The sequence below is a fragment of the Caenorhabditis elegans genome, chromosome X, assembly GCF_000002985.6.
Source record: "Caenorhabditis elegans chromosome X".
NCBI lineage: Eukaryota > Metazoa > Nematoda > Chromadorea > Rhabditida > Rhabditidae > Caenorhabditis > Caenorhabditis elegans.
The window spans coordinates 3,285,942-3,301,648 of record NC_003284.9 but is presented as its reverse complement, the minus strand read 5'-3'; the positions used below and the strand labels follow the sequence as shown (position 1 = coordinate 3,301,648).

Genomic DNA, 15,707 nt, shown 5'->3' with positions numbered 1-15,707 from the left:
TAGCACATTTTATTTCACAAAATTCATTCGTCCACAGTTGTAAACGGAAAACTTTAACTGAGGGAAATCACGGGATTTAAAATTGACATTTGGCTGGAGTAAGAATCTACAAATGATAGATCTATGAAACGAGTATTTATGACCCATTGGTTTGGTTTTGTTTTAAGCTATATATGTTTACATCAATTTGGTGAATGAGAATTTTCCTCGAAAGTCAACGCCTGCAAACAAAATGTTCTGAGGAGGTACACAAATTTATTTTACCCTTGTTCGGGGTGTATTGAGGAGACTATTCCATTTTCCATCACGATTTTCTGTCTGAAAATATAAGCTCTTAGGTACTTGGGTGCATTTTTTTGAAAAAAAAAACTTACTTGGTCTTTAAACAGAGGAGTGTTTTCATCTGTAACTGATGCAGTCTGAAAAATTTATAATTAACAGATTTTAAAACTATTTAAATTAATAACCCTTGAAGCCACATTCCTGTCTAAAGATTCAATGATATCATAGACCGCACGACCTCGAGTCTCTGGCATATGTCTAAATAAAAAGCTTTAACTGGATAACTTAAAAGTGCAAAACCTGTATAAATATATTCCAAATATCATTTGTGAAATTACAAATGGTACAAAAAATATTGGAGGGAAAATTGAGTTGACTATAGGATATAATGCTACAATTGGTGAATTGACCGCCATTGAACCAAACAACATTGCCTGCAAACTTTTTTGTGATGATGAGAATTATGATATCAAAGTTAGAAAAAAGAAAACGTCAAGCTGATTGAATGATGCCCACCACGAGGGTGGCATTATAATTCAGTCACTTATGTCATTTTCAGAATATGTTCTGTCTCATGATATATTCAACTGACCTGTCCAACTGCTGTTCTTGCAGATGGTGGAAACAATTCTGTAACAAACAACACTCTTATTGAGTTTGCACCTGTCACTGGAACAAGGATGGTTAACAGTTCAACCGCAACATCTGCAAATTGGTCATATGGTTAATGTTTGATGTGTTCACTTACACATGATCTTTGTGATCAAACTGGATCCGCTGATGAACACCAAAATTTCAAAAGCCAATAACAACATGGATTTTGAGTATCTAAAATCAAAATTTACGGAAATACGGTAAAGATTCAGCTCACTTCATCACACCAGCAACTCCCATAGCAGGCCTTCTTCCCAATGCATCTAAAAATAATGTACCGATGAATTTGGTGGGGAACAAGACAGTTGTGAGGATCAAGTTTATATTCAACGCCTGAAAATTTACAATTCTACGATAAAAATTTTTATTTTCAACCTCTTGCACTGTAAATCCAGCTGTTTTGTGAAAATCAATTGTGTATACCGATTGAGCCGTTGTGGTATCAAATTGAAGAAAAACAGTAACGGCAAATAATATTTTTAGACTCTGAAGAAAAATGTAACCTCATTTAAACAAAAAATATTTTCAAGTTTACCTCTCTCAATGTATCATTTTCCCATATTTGTCTCAAAGAAATTCGATTATCTTTTGTTAAGTTTTTCTCTTTTATGAGAGACGTCACAACTTCATCTAAAACTCGAAACTATAAAATTTTTTGGAACTTTAAGTTTACTAAACCAACCTAAATGACAGTGTTTTCCATAATAAAATTTTATGGAGTCTTCTGCTTTTTTAACCTTGTTTTGCTGAATGAGCCATTTCGGTGAGTCCGGCAGATGAATCATTAGGCAAAGAATCATCACGGAGCTGAGATTTAATGTTGCATAGAATAATTTTTGATAATCAAGTTCTTACCATACCATCTCAAACAGCGGAATAATAAACCAAGAGTCTATAGTTCCGAGAAATGTAGGAGACGCAGCTGAGAACCTGAATTGAGAAGTTAAATATTTACATGTGTTTTTTTTAATGTAGAGAATTGAATTTTTGAATAAATGAAACAATCTTACATTAACAGTTTTCCAATCGAAAATGAGAAAATTAAAGCAGTACTTGCAAATCCTGAATTACAAAAATTGTTGAAATTCCATAAATTGAAATTTACCTCTACAATTATCTGGAGCACATTCTAAAATATACATGGGCGTGATGAGCAAATGCAGCGGGCTTTGTATTCCAAGAAACAATTGTCCCAAAGTATAAGCTTCAGCAGCTTGGAAGGAAGTGGCTAACAAATGGAAAAATCCCGTTAAAAATAATAATGCAAATCTGTAATCAAGTATTTAATGTGAAGTAATAACTTTAAAATAAATGCTACCGTAAATAAACTGCCATAAATTTTCTGCCTCTTGAGTCTGCAACAGGTAATAGAAAAATAATTGCGAGAGCGTTTCCAGTTTCATGTGTAACTGCGAAAATTGAGTTCAGAACGCCAACACTGTAAATATAAGAAGTTACAACTTTTTTCTTATGATTTAAATTTTCAGAATTATAGTAATATTGTATTATGTAACACCATACTTTTTCGATTACATTCAAAGTCACACCAATGAAAATTTTCGTCAATTCCAAAAAACACCTACCATAAAAAATAACTCAGATCCAAAGTTAATCTGCCTCTAATAAGACTCACCTAGTCTCTGTAGGCGTGATACCAAAATGCGCACTCAATGTATAATTATTCATCTGATTTACAAGTTCTGCTAGAGCAGAGAATGTGAGTACTTGCATCTGCATTACAATATCCAACAGTACAAAAGTGAATATCATGAAAAGAATATTTCGAGGAACGGTGAACTTCATGGCAAAAGTCTTTGTTAGGAGTGAGAATGAGTTGAGAATTGCACAATAGGACAATTTGTTGGTATTGTGTGTTGACTTCTTATCAGAACCACCCACTTTTTCCATATATTCTTCAGCGAGTCAAGTGGCCAATCAATATGTAAACACACCAGGCAAATTTTTTGTAAGGTCGAAATACTAACTGACTAGAAATTATGTAGTTTTATATTACTTTCACATTTTTAAATAGTTTTTGTAGCTATGCGTAACTTTTGGAAATGTGAATTTTTTCTATGTAGTTTTGTAATGCTTTTGAATAGTATAAGAGTATTTGAATAACGGAGAATGTATGAAATTGTGAAGTGGCTAATTTTTTGCCGTTTTCAGTAACCTACTTTTTCCGCTGACTTGTAAAACGGGAAATCGGGGAATAATTTGTTACTTATTTATTAACCTTTTTTCTGCTTTTTTAAACTTTCACATCGCATTTTGATGATCTTTGTAAACCTACTGTTTGAAGAAACTCAAAAACCCAAAATATACTACAAACGCATACGAAAAACTTACAAGATTATTGAAAATTAACTCTCAAATGCTGCTTGAAGGACAAAATGTTAAAATTTGAGGTAAATTTCACTTTGAAAAAATCATAATATTAAAATAATGTTTCAATAAATCACATTGTGAATTAGAGACCATATTTTTTGCGTCAATCTGGGTTAGCCATACTAAAATCCATCAGACTGATCGCAAATTTTTCATTTCTACATTTACTTCGTGTGTTATAAAATAGTCGTTTTTTGATATCAAACATCATTTATCAAACAAGTAAAAGGTTAATCTGTACAAAAAGTGCACTGATCATATTATCAGTAATCACACAAGTCTTTATCAAGAATTTAGGTGCAGTTCTCTGAAATGAACTTGTGATCAAAAGTCATTGCCTGAAAATTAAGGTTTTTGGTGCAACTTTTCTTATCATTGTTACCCGTGTACGAGGTGTGTTCAATATGCTATTCCGTTTTGTTGCAAGAGTTCTAGCCTATAATATAGTTCAAATAGGGCAGCTGGACTTTAAAAACGATTTCGAAAACTTACACGATTTTTAATCAGCGGTGTATTCTCTTCGTCGATAGAAACCGCCTGGAAAGCCACAAAATCAAATTTTATTCAAAACTCTGCACCTACCCTGGAAGCCACGTCCTTATCCATGGATTCAATGATGTCGTACACAGCGCGCCCACGTGTTTCTGGCATATACCTTAATCCAGCCATGTTATCTTTTTGGTTTACGTTATTTCAATGAAACAAACCTATATAAGTAAATTCCAAATACTGTTTGCACAATCACAAATGGTACGAAAAATATTGGAGAAAATATTGAGTTGATTATGGGAAATAGTGATACCACTGGCATACCAACCGCCATTGATCCAAATAACATTGCCTGAAATACATTTGTTTTGACTTTGACTTGCGCAATGTTTTCCAATCAAAAAATGGGACATGCAACATTTTTACCAGTTTTACTATCACAAAAAACACTACACTCGGAATTTAAAAAAATAAATTCAAGACTTAGATCCCACCCACTTTGATGGTGATTTTATGGGATAACGATACAATCGGGATCCTGACCAAGTGATATATCCGTACATCTCATGAGTTCTGCGCACATTGTGTTTCGATGTGGGCGTGGCACGCACTCCACGCCTATTGCGGGGTAAACATAGTAGGGCGCGGAACTCATGAGATGTCCGGATATATTACTTGATCGGTTCCCAATTTTGGCGTCACTCCCAAATACGACTCTCAAAGTTAGGGTTATTATAGAATTCTAATGGGGTGTCTAATGGGTTTAAGTTTAAGTCTAATGGGTTTAATGGGTTTAAGTAGTGCCGGAAAATATTAAAAAAATGACGTCAAAACTGTTAAAAATGTATGTTTTATAATGTATTTTAATACAGTTGTGATGTAATTTTTTACACTTTTTTTTTAAATTTTCCGACACTACTTGAATAACACCATTAGGATTTCGGCAGAGTTTTTAAATAATTAATTTTGAGTATACTCCTCTGTTGAAGCTGGTATTGGAAAGAATTAAAAATTTGATTAAGAAACACACAAACAACTAAGTTATAGGTGTATTTGCGTTTTGCATCAAGTTTTTCAGCACTTCCCTCGTTTTTTTCCTCGAGCACTTCCCTCGATTTTTTTAACTTCAAAACATCTTACCTGCCCTACAACCGTTCTTGCCGATGGAGGAAAAAGCTCGGTCACAAATAATAATCGAATCGCGTTTGCACCAGTTGCCGGCACAACCGTTGACAAAAATTCCACAATGATATCTGAACTTTTCTAGTTTCAAAAATTAAAATGCATTTACCGTAATTTCTGTCATTAAACTTGAACCAAATATATAAATGATCGTTTCAACGGCAAGAATTAGCAAAGATTTGATATACCTGTAATGTTAGGTTATGCTCATTTTTTACTTTTTAAAATAGTCTTACTGTAGTGTTCCTGCAGTTCTGCTAGAATGAGTAATGTGTGACACAGTTCAGAAAAAAACTGATTGCGTCTTTGTATGTTGGTACTTTTGTACCGAGTTGTCATCATGATCGATAACTTTGAGGACAATTATTTTTTAATAATGTCCTTGTTTGTTTGTTCTCGAGACCTGATTGATACACTCAGATTTTGCCTGAGTGTGTTGTCCAGAGCTTTTCAGCTTTGGTCTTGGTGGTTTTTGTAGTCCACATAAGGACTTGATACATACGTATTGAATGTTCCGTCTGCTTTGCTTTGAAAGGTTTTCGAAACCTTTTTCAAGCTTGTTTGTGATATCAATTTTTTATGATTGGGATCTGTTTGTGCCGTTTTCTGACATGAAAAGAGCTTTTCGCTTCTCAACGTCCGGCTTTCCAATTGCTTTGTGGCTATTGAAACTGATTTGCATTGAAAAGGATTTTTCCTTATTCAACTTCTGTGTTTGATCTGTTTTACGATTTTCCAGAATCAATCCATCCTTTCTCAGAAGGATATAAAAGCCCCCAGCCAGCCATGTGCCACGCGGGACTTTTGACACCGGGTGAAAAACCCACGATGCACCATAAACTCTTTCATGACTGGCTGGTCCATTCCTTTATTATAGGATAAATAATACAGACAAAGAATGCTCATAACGATGAGCTTAAATACAATTAAGTAAAGGCGGATCCAAGTGAAGCATGTTACATCGGAAAGTGGGGGAAGGAATGCACTTAGATTGCAGTCAATCAAGTGATATTAAAAGTGTTGATATGAGTCACGGATTGGGAATGGCAGGGAAGGAAGGGTACGAGGTCTCGTACAAAAACCACTTACATAGACAGTATCAAAATCTGTCCAACGAACTAAATAACATATGTATAAACGGCCCCCAAAATAAACTACAAATAAGAACCTTGCTTACCAAGAGCGCATCGATGCGAGTTTGCGAGAAATAGATGTGGGCGATTGCTACTGATTAGAAAGTATTGCTAAGATTGAAGGGAGAAACGTCACAAAATGTTTGACATATGGAGATAAAGACGTGAAACAACTTTTCAGTTGTCTCTGTACTTTGATCCTCCCAGAAAAACTGTAAACATCCCAAACAAAGTTGCGGCGGCCCTCGACCTCCCCACTATTTGTCCCAGGATATTTTTAATCTTCAGAGGTATTTTTTGGCTGCTGTGCAGCCATTGTTGTTCGCAACATTAACGACAACTAATATTACTTTCAACAAAAACAGGCACTATGTGAAGCACAGAAAATTCAAAATTTATTGACGGAATTCAATGGTCCAAACGGTGAAATGGCAAGAGCAGAATTTAAAAAAAAAGAGGCCCGACTTTTTGAACATGAGGAAGGTATGGGACATTCCAAATTTACAAATCGAACTGATAACAAGGAAAAAGAGTAATTAATATAGAAGAGGTGAAAGAAATCACATTAATAAAGTGGACGAAAGGGGCGAATCGTTATCATAATTGATGAATACTGGGGAGCGGTAATATTATACATATCGAAATCAGTTACAGTGGCATAGGAAATGTTTTCGCCACAACGGCAATATGAGGCCGGGAACGATGCCATAGTTTGACGCGTTGTCATCTCGTTATTGTCGGAGTAGAGTACGGTGCTCGTGTCGGTGATGAACCCACGGTGGGCTTCAATGAAACTACTTTCACAATCAACTAAGCTCTATAGCTCTAGTCACCATAAGTTTCCATCAATTGCAAAAATGTCACTGAACGATTTTAGTGGCATTGACACGATTGATGAGATGACCAGGGGGGAGAAAATAAGGCACAAGGAGGCCTTGTATGGAGGCGGCAACGACGCGGTAGTTGGGCTTGTCGACACAACACTACTGAAATTAGAGGTTGACTATGAAACTTGTGTTCCGACGGAGAAGTGAAAAGTGGAGAAGTGTCCAGTAGAAGATCCTTGGCGTCCTCAGACTTGTCTCCGGAGAGGATAGCGGCTTGAACGGCAGCTCCGTAGGCAACGGCCTCGTCTGGGTTGATGGACTTGTTCAATTCCTTTCCTGAGAAAAGGTCAGACAACAGTTTCTGGGCCTTTGGGATACAAGTAGATCCTCCAACAAGGACGATGTCATGAACCTGAAAATAATCAAATTAGATTTTATTGTTTTAATTGTACATGCGACTGAGAAACAGACAACACATAAAAGTGCAACAGTAGGGTTATGCCAGATTTATGTTTTCTCATTTTATATCGGCAAAAACTGCGGGAATCGAAGCCGGAACAGAAGAGGAGAAGCAGACAAACAAAAACGTTCTCAAAAACTCACTTGGCTCTAGTCCATCTTGGCGTCACGAAGAGACTTCTCGACTGAGTCCATGGTGGATGTGAAGAGATCAGCGCAGCCAGCGGTAGACTTGACTTCGAAGATTCCGTCCTCAGTGGTAAGAATGGAGACATCGAAGGTACCACCTCCCAGATCGAAGATAAGAACATTGCGTTCTCCGTGTACCTCCTTGTCAAACCCGTAAGCGATTGCGGCAGCGGTTGGCTCGTTGATGATACGAAGAACGTTAAGTCCAGCGATGGCTCCGGCATCCTTGGTTGCTTCACGCTGGGAGTCGTTGAGGTAAGCTGAGACAGTGACAACGGCATCCTTAACGGTGGTTCCAAGGAAGGCCTCGGCGGTCTCCTTCATCTTCAGCAAAACCAATGCGGAGATCTTCTCTGGAGTGAAAATCGTGTTCTCTGCTCTGTACTCAACTTGAACTTTTGGCTTAGCTCCTTCGGCAGAGATGACCTTGAATGGCCAATGCTTTATGTCAGACTGAACTGTTGGATCCTCGAAATTGCGTCCAATAAGACGTGTAACTTCTGAAAAACAAGTTAGTTGTGATTGATCAAAATCAAAATAATTATACTTACCAAAAACAGTGTTATGTGGGTTCATGGTAACTTGATTCTTGGCAGCATCTCCGATGAGAAGCTCGGTGCCGGTGAAAGCCACATATGATGGAGTTGTACGGTTTCCTTGATCGTTGGCAATGATTTCTACCTTCCCGTGCATGAAAACTCTCACGCAGCAGTAGGTAGTTCCTAAATCGATTCCAATAGCGTATTGTGTATTCATTTACTGAAAAATAAATTATAGTTTGACATGATAAAGGTCACATATATTTTGTTTGCAAACATGTTTGTAATAATATGCGAATCAAGAACAAAACAATAAATGTACTAAAGTATGTGTTTATTACAAAATAATAAAGCCCAACGGAGTGGGCTACAACACAGATATGCCAGAGGCAAAAAGACCAAAGAAGGAAAGGTAAACGATAAGTAAGAAAAGAACTGGAGTGCTAGAATTGTCGCCTTATATACCCCTCTCCGGTGGGGAGGGGGGCGTGTACAGACGCGCGGGAAGAAGAGGATGGTGTGCGGAGAGGAGGTGTTGTCGGCATATAAATACATCATTGGTGCGGGAATTATTGATTATTTCTGAGAGCAGAAGGGTTGAACAAATGAGACGATTCGACTTGCGGTGAAATATCAAGATATATCTAGTGTGATCCATCTTGTACCTGCCGACTATCCTCCGGAGCTCAACCAGGAATAATAGTTATTCATCTGTGATACATAAATGTTTAGGAAATTCTTTTAATGATTTAGGCAATACCATGAAACAATAATTTACCGATGAATTTTACCGATGAAATTTACTGATGAAAAAATAATTTACCGATGAATTTTACTGAAATTACCGATGAACATGCACTGCTGCTAGACGGGCAAAATTACAAAATATATGTAGCTTTCACTTTAAAAAAGCCAAACCTTTTTGAATAAGTTACAAAAAATCATATTGTGGATTTAGAAACCATTTTTCATGTTTCGTTCTACATTACTTCAGAATAATCGAAAATTTTTCATTGAAGCATTCGTGTGTTGTAAAATATTATAATTTTTATTGAAAAAATACATATAATTATCATTGAAGAAGGTATTAATTTTCATTTTCTCCTTGGAATTAACATATGATCGAAAGTTAAAGCCTGAAATTTTCAAAGTACTATGATACTATAAACTCTCTCATGCATACTCTTGTTCGAGAAGTGTTGAGAATGCTGTTTCTTTTGAAGGCATGCGTGTTGGACTGAAATCTACACAGTTTATTGGTAATTTATAACAACTTACTCTTTTTCGAATTAATGGAGTTTTTTCCTGCAGGAATGAAACGGACTGAAATTAATATTTCGATCTGATTAGAAAATTCGGTTTCTTACTCTTGACGCGACTTCTTCGTCGAATGACTCTATAATATCACAAACCGCCCGACCTTTAGTTTCGGGCATGTACCTGTACAAGTAGATACCGAAAAACATTTGCGTGAATACAAGTGGTGTGAAAAATGCTGGTGGGAACCAAGAGTAGAGTAGTGGAAAAGACGACAAAAGAGACGAATTGATTGCTAGACTTGTGAAGAGCATTATCTGAAAATGTAACATAACGAACTGTAAGCTTTTCGACCTACCTGGGATATGGAGGTTCTTGCCGACGGCGGAAATAGTTCGGTTATGAATAATATTCTAAGCGAAGACATTCCAGTTGCATTCGGCCCAGAGCCTAGACATGCAATGATAATATCTGAAAGTCGTGTTAAGTATATTGAATAACTTACTAAAAAAAAATTCATACCAATTATTTTTGTAATCAGGTTTGCTCCAAAAAAATATATAGCAAATTGAACGAGTAATAGGAGGCAACTTTTAATGAATCTGTATACAAGTAATCACCTGACTCAATGTTTAAATTTTTGTTTCTCACATCATGAATCCGCCAATACAAAAGGCCGGACGCCTACCAAGATAATCAATTAACAATGTTCCAATGAATTGAGTTGGGAAAAATACTATGGAGATTATCAAGTTGATATTGATTGCCTGTGAAATTTCTCACGTTAATAGATTTTTTTTTGATGATGGAATAGCGCCAGTAAGGAAACTGATTATGGCACCACAATGGCCAAATACCATAGGAAAAAATTGGAAATTATTCAAAATTTGATATGAATTTTTGAAAATTGAAAAAAACTCAGTTTTCTTCAGTTTTAAGTTTTTTTTGAAGTCGTCGATCAAAAAAAAAATACTTCGAATTTTGCGTAGTGTCAGACTGTCCCATTACGGTTTGATCTACAACAAACGCGGAAATTTTTTCCTCAAAACAAGAGCCGTCAACACGTTCTTAACCATGCGGAATCAGTTGAGAAATCTGCGTCCGAATTACCAAAATTCTTGTAGATCTACGTAGATCAAACCGAAATGAGACAGCCTGATACCGTGAAGCCTCAACTCGGTAATTGCTTTTTGATTGTCAATAAAAATTTTTCAAATTTTTTTTGATACATTTTACTATGATACTTCGTCGTTTTAATAGGATAAGAGTGGTTTTTGAAAATTTCCCCATTGGTGCTCCACTTTTAATTATCAATTTAAATGTTTCACCTCTTGTGTGGTAAATCCTGCACTTTTGTGAAGTAGGACAGTGTAAACTGACAATGCATTATCAGAATCGATTAATATAAAAAATAAAAATGAAAACAGCACTTTGAACCCCTGGAAAACTAATATTCAGATCAAATATCAACTGAAGTAATGCTACCTCTCGTAATGTGTCATTTTGTAAGACTTCTCTTAAAGATATATGCGACTCAATTGTTAGGTTCTTTTCTTTCACAATAGATAGCAAAACGTTATCTGAAACACTCAATTAACTATTATCAGGCCTGCATTGCTTACTGAAATTCTCCGAGGAATCGTTCCCATGGTAATATTCAATGGACCGTTTAGCCTCCTCTATTCTGTTTTGGCAGACCAGCCATTTCGGTGACTCAGGTAACCGGCATACCCATATTAAAACCAAAAAACTGCTGAAAAAGTTGTTTCATTGCCAATTTTGTATTTTGTGCCAAAAGTCATACCTTATCAGTGCGGCCAGTGGGAACACAAACCAAGTGTCCGCTTTTCCTAACACAGCTGGTGACGCTATGGGCAACCTGCAGTAAAATGTTGATAATTGCACACTTGTGGTTTTTGCGGTTGTTAAACTATTTTATCAGCACGCGCGAATAGTGCAGAATTTTTGGTTTAAAAACCTATGAGATGGCAATCACGTGCGTAAAATATATGAACTGTGACTTCTTAGTAATCTCACTGATGAGAATACAAAATCAATGTTCGGTCACATACAAACTCTTAAGATTGACATTTTTCTGACTTACGGTTTGAAAATATTTGCACTCACATGATCATTCTCACAATTCCAACTAAAACTACCAGCGATGTACAAGCGAATCCTGAAAGAAATAGAATTTCGGAAGTTTCATACTTGTTCAAGATTTACCTCGATTCTTATCTGGTGCACATTCGGCTATGAACAATGCCGTAAGAAATGTGCCCAGAGGATGTTGCAGGCCTTCGAATAGTTTACTCATTATGAAAAATTCAGCAGATTGAGAGTACGCGGATAACACCTGACAAAGCGCTGATAAAATCAACAGGGCAGATCTGAAATTTCAGGATTAAGTCAAGCTCCGATGTGATTTTCGGTACCGCATGTAGATGACGAGAAACTTTCTTCCTTTTGTGTCAGCCATGGGGATCAGAAAAATTAGTGATAATAATGTTCCTACCGTTTCGGATGATGTTATCATTGAATTCATAATTGAAATGCTACAAGTAAATTAATCGCTGATAAAATATTATAAGTTACCTTGTAACAGTTGGTGTAATTCCATAGTGTGTCATCAAAGTGTGATTATTCATGTCATTTATAGTATCCGCTAGAATGGGAAACGTCTGGGTAAGGATTTCACACGGAACATCCAAAAAAGACAGGCATATCAATACATAAAGAATTCTCGTGGTCACCGGAAACTTCATAGTTTTATTGAAGAATGAAGCTGTAATGTTCGAATATTTCCTCCAGCATACCTGTTATCGAGGGTAAGATTTTTCTGCTACAGAGTTGAAAGTCCTGCCCTTTTTTGATTAAACCATTATTTTGACGGTGATATTTGCCTATTATCATTGGTGATAATTATGGCAGCAAAGTATATTTCTGATTTACTTTTTAAAAAAATTCTGCAAATTTTTTATAGAATATTCTATTTTGTAAACGATTTACTCACTACAGGCAACAAAAAATCCTCAAAAATCATTTTTATGGTGCTAAAACACCCAAATATCAGAATAAAACTCCCAAGAGTTTTTGATACACTATTTCATTTCGAGTCAAAAAGTTGGAAAAACTAAGCTTCCTTAAATTGTTTTTTTTTAATTCAAAAATTTTCGAAACGGTATAGTTTGATATATGGCTATTACACAGAAATAATTTCCAATAGTTTTTCTCTGACTTTAACTGAATTTACCTGTAAAATTATAACTTTTCAAAAATTAAATACTTCTGCCCATTCCAATTTGTGTAACAACACTGTCTTCAAAGAAAAATATTTATTTAGGAAACAAGATATATATTATACAACAATAGAAAATTGTTAATTTTAGTTTTACATAAAGTCAGTCTATCATTCTTCTCGAAGCTCACACATGCGCTTAGCATTTTCACGTACGCGATTACAACACTGGTTCGTGGTCAAAGACTACTCACTAGATAATTTGTAACTCAGAGTGCATCGTAAAATTTACAATTTTCGTTATCAGAAGTTTGACCGATCCAGAATTTTAGTTCAGATGAAAATTTATAAACTACACAAATATACTTCGCAGTTCCTTTATTAGTCTTAGATAATAGCTACTGAAAAAAAATGAACATTGAATATTAACTTTTGTTGACAAAAAATTAAATTGTGCAGCTAAAATTTTAAAATACATTTTAACTTTATTTTGATTGTGTTTCAAACTTATTTGGTTTTAATTGACCTAAAACATTTTTTACCAAAAGTGTCACAAAGTATGAAATTCAATTAGGGACTGTAATGGGAATAAAAACTACAACACCAATTACCAATTTGTAGGAAAGTTTCAGAACATGTGAAAATCACAAAGGGATAAATACCATAATGTATTTGGAACATCAGGCATAATATATTAAAAACAGATAGTTTTTCATATCAGCAAGTGTATGGTTAAAACGTTTTTTCAATGGTTCAGAGTTTATATATCACAACACGGAAATTTGTATCGGAAGACTACGCAGTATTCCTGCTATCATGTAAAAATATTGTTACATCAAGTAGATTATTTAATACACATCAGGTAGAATAACGAGCACTTAAAGAAAAATATGAACAAATCAAGAAGAATATTGCTACAATGAGATGGTCATTTAATACATACATCACGCAAAATATACACGACATCAATAACAATTTACAAACTTCAGGAATAATATGAATACATCAAGAAAAAATAGCAACACCAAGAAGATTGTTAAACACATCAGGAACAATATACAATACATCAAGAAGAATCTACTTACATCAAGAAAAATAGGATCAGATCGAGAAGAATATTGTTATATTGAAAAGTCACATCACGCAGAATAGGTATTACATCAAGAAGAATTTCCGGGAAGAAAATGGATACATCAAGAAAAATGTAGTAACACCAAAAAGATTGTTAAACGCATCACGAAGAATATACGGTACATCAAGAAGAATTTACTAACATCAGAAAAAATATGAACAGATCAAGAAGAATATTGCTACATTGAAAAGAATATTCAATACATCACGCAGAATAGATATTACATCAAGAAGAAATTACTAACATCGGGAAGAAAATGGACACATCAAGAAGAATGTAGTAACACCAAAAAGATTGTTAAACGCATCACGAAGAATATATAATACATCGACAAGAATATGAACAGATCAAGAAGAATCTAGTAACACCAAGAGTATTATCTATAACATCACGAAGAATATGCAATAGATCGGGAAGAATTTGCGAACTTCACGAAGAAAATGAGGCGAAATACTCAATGACCAAGAAGAAAAGCTTGCGAGATTAAGTTTTTTTCATATTCTGCCTGATGTCTTCTTGATTCTTTTACAGTCTTCCTTGTTGTAAAAACAGTCTTTAATTCTTCTTGGTGTGCTAGATATTCTTCGTGATGTACCAAGTTGTCTGACTACATACTCTTATTCGTTAACCCGTAGAAACTTGGCACATCACAAAGAACGTTTAACACACCAAGAAGTGCTTTCAAACTTCAAGAAGAATGTGAACAGATCAAGAAGAATATTGTTACATTGAGAAAACTATTTAAAACATCACGCAGATTCTGCAACAGATCAAGAAGAGATTTCAAATTTCAAGAAGAATACAGACAGATCAAGAATAATTTTATTATGTACCCTGTTATCTGTTTTTCTGCAATTTTTCGTAGTTTTTTTTTTGCTGTTGAAAATTTAACAGTCTGTAAAATATAATGTTTTCATTTAGTGATGTTTGATTTATTAAAAATGCATTGCAAAGTCCAGAGTTTTTATCACTGTCCCATAAACCAAAAGGTTCTCATAATGGTAAACTATTTCGTTGAAATATTACCAAGATGAAATGTTCAGTACAGAGAAAGGTTTATAGTTTTCTCAAATATTAATTACTTGGAAAAATGCATCCGCCTGAACCAAATTACAGAGTTCTACTCGGGAGAAGGCTAAAAAAAATCACAACAGATTTTAAAAATTTGGAAAGGTTTAAAGAGATTAACAATTCTTTTTAAAAATTTTTGTGTAATTTATTTCGCTTAATACGAACAAATATGATGTTAATTTTGTTAAAGAGTGAATATGGGTATAAAAATCTCTCCATCTGATTATGTTACAATCCAAATGAATCTGTAAAAATTAGATTTTCAGATTTACCGATGTTAACTTCTACAAAATTGTGTTTTTATATTTGTCAAAATTTTTTCCATACCAAATAACCAATTTTTAACACGATTTGCGCATTTTATCTTGTTAAAAACAAACTATATAACAATTTTCTTGAGCATAAATTGAATTAATTAAACCGACTTAAATGAGCTGGTCTAAAAACTATTTTATGTGGGCTAGAATAAAAACGCTGATTAAAAAATTACCTTTAAAAATGTAAAAGAAAGATCTGCGGAGTCCTATTGAAGTTACCACTTATTCGTTTTTATTTTTTATTTTTGCTGCTCCAAGTTGTTTAAAGTTTCTTTTACAGATAAATCGCTAGTCAATTTTGTGACAACTTCACATGATCATTATTTTCTGTGAGGAAAACTCTTAGATTATTATCCAAGAAGAAAATAATGGAAGTTTGTCATCCGAGCGCATTCTCATTCTAAATTTTACTAGAGGGCGTTTTTTTCAAATTTTTCAAAAAAAGGCAATCACCGAACCGCGGCGCAAATTGTAGAATGTATCTCACAAAAGCTGATAAATTTCGAAAAAAATTCAAACATTTCTATGGAAAGTTAATTCAACACTTTCA

General features: G+C 34.8%; 3 protein-coding genes, 1 non-coding gene and 1 pseudogene across 6 annotated transcripts; all 5 read right to left on the bottom strand.

The window, feature by feature from the left end:
* Positions 1-11: 11 nt before the first annotated feature.
* Positions 12-2,759, bottom strand: K09C4.1 (the record flags this gene model as incomplete). Of its 2 annotated transcripts, NM_001047804.6 has the most annotated exons (16): positions 12-221; positions 265-318; positions 375-419; positions 468-540; positions 583-716; positions 875-987; positions 1,031-1,110; positions 1,154-1,269; positions 1,312-1,422; positions 1,472-1,566; positions 1,619-1,743; positions 1,792-1,866; positions 1,947-1,998; positions 2,042-2,205; positions 2,255-2,374; positions 2,570-2,759. In NM_001047804.6, the coding sequence occupies 16 exons, from the start codon at positions 2,737-2,739 to the stop codon at positions 183-185; spliced, it is 1,566 nt and encodes a 521-aa protein (NP_001041269.2). The 2 variants fall into 2 exon arrangements, with proteins under 2 accessions (NP_001041269.2, NP_001041270.1); NM_001047805.4 differs by lacking the exons at positions 875-987; positions 1,031-1,110; positions 1,154-1,269; ... (6 more) ...; positions 2,255-2,374; positions 2,570-2,759 and having other exon boundaries at positions 183-221; positions 583-713.
* Positions 1,338-1,358, bottom strand: 21ur-15282. Its single transcript, NR_070654.1, has one exon.
* An 858-nt stretch (positions 2,760-3,617) lies between the features above and the next one.
* Positions 3,618-5,167, bottom strand: K09C4.2 (MFS domain-containing protein; the record flags this gene model as incomplete). Its single annotated transcript, NM_001374990.1, has 7 exons — positions 5,105-5,167; positions 4,954-5,046; positions 4,032-4,165; positions 3,907-3,979; positions 3,817-3,861; positions 3,707-3,760; positions 3,618-3,662 (listed from the first exon to the last, which is right to left on the bottom strand). Exons 1-7 carry the CDS (start codon positions 5,117-5,119, stop codon positions 3,618-3,620), a joined length of 459 nt encoding a protein of 152 aa, NP_001361999.1. The 5' UTR covers positions 5,120-5,167.
* A 2,112-nt stretch (positions 5,168-7,279) lies between these two features.
* On the bottom strand, positions 7,280-8,359 carry hsp-2 (annotated as a pseudogene). Its single transcript has 3 exons — positions 8,155-8,359; positions 7,559-8,103; positions 7,280-7,367 (listed from the first exon to the last, which is right to left on the bottom strand). Coding segments are annotated over exons 1-3 (838 nt in total).
* An 812-nt stretch (positions 8,360-9,171) lies between these two features.
* K09C4.4 (Major facilitator superfamily (MFS) profile domain-containing protein) lies at positions 9,172-12,166 on the bottom strand. Its single transcript, NM_001374989.1, has 15 exons — positions 11,995-12,166; positions 11,835-11,954; positions 11,626-11,789; positions 11,527-11,578; positions 11,204-11,278; positions 11,022-11,152; positions 10,885-10,979; positions 10,728-10,838; positions 10,051-10,166; positions 9,922-10,001; positions 9,758-9,870; positions 9,510-9,716; positions 9,421-9,465; positions 9,326-9,379; positions 9,172-9,278 (listed from the first exon to the last, which is right to left on the bottom strand). The coding sequence occupies exons 1-15, from the start codon at positions 12,162-12,164 to the stop codon at positions 9,237-9,239; spliced, it is 1,575 nt and encodes a 524-aa protein (NP_001361998.1). The 5' UTR covers positions 12,165-12,166; the 3' UTR covers positions 9,172-9,236.
* Positions 12,167-15,707: the final 3,541 nt, after the last annotated feature.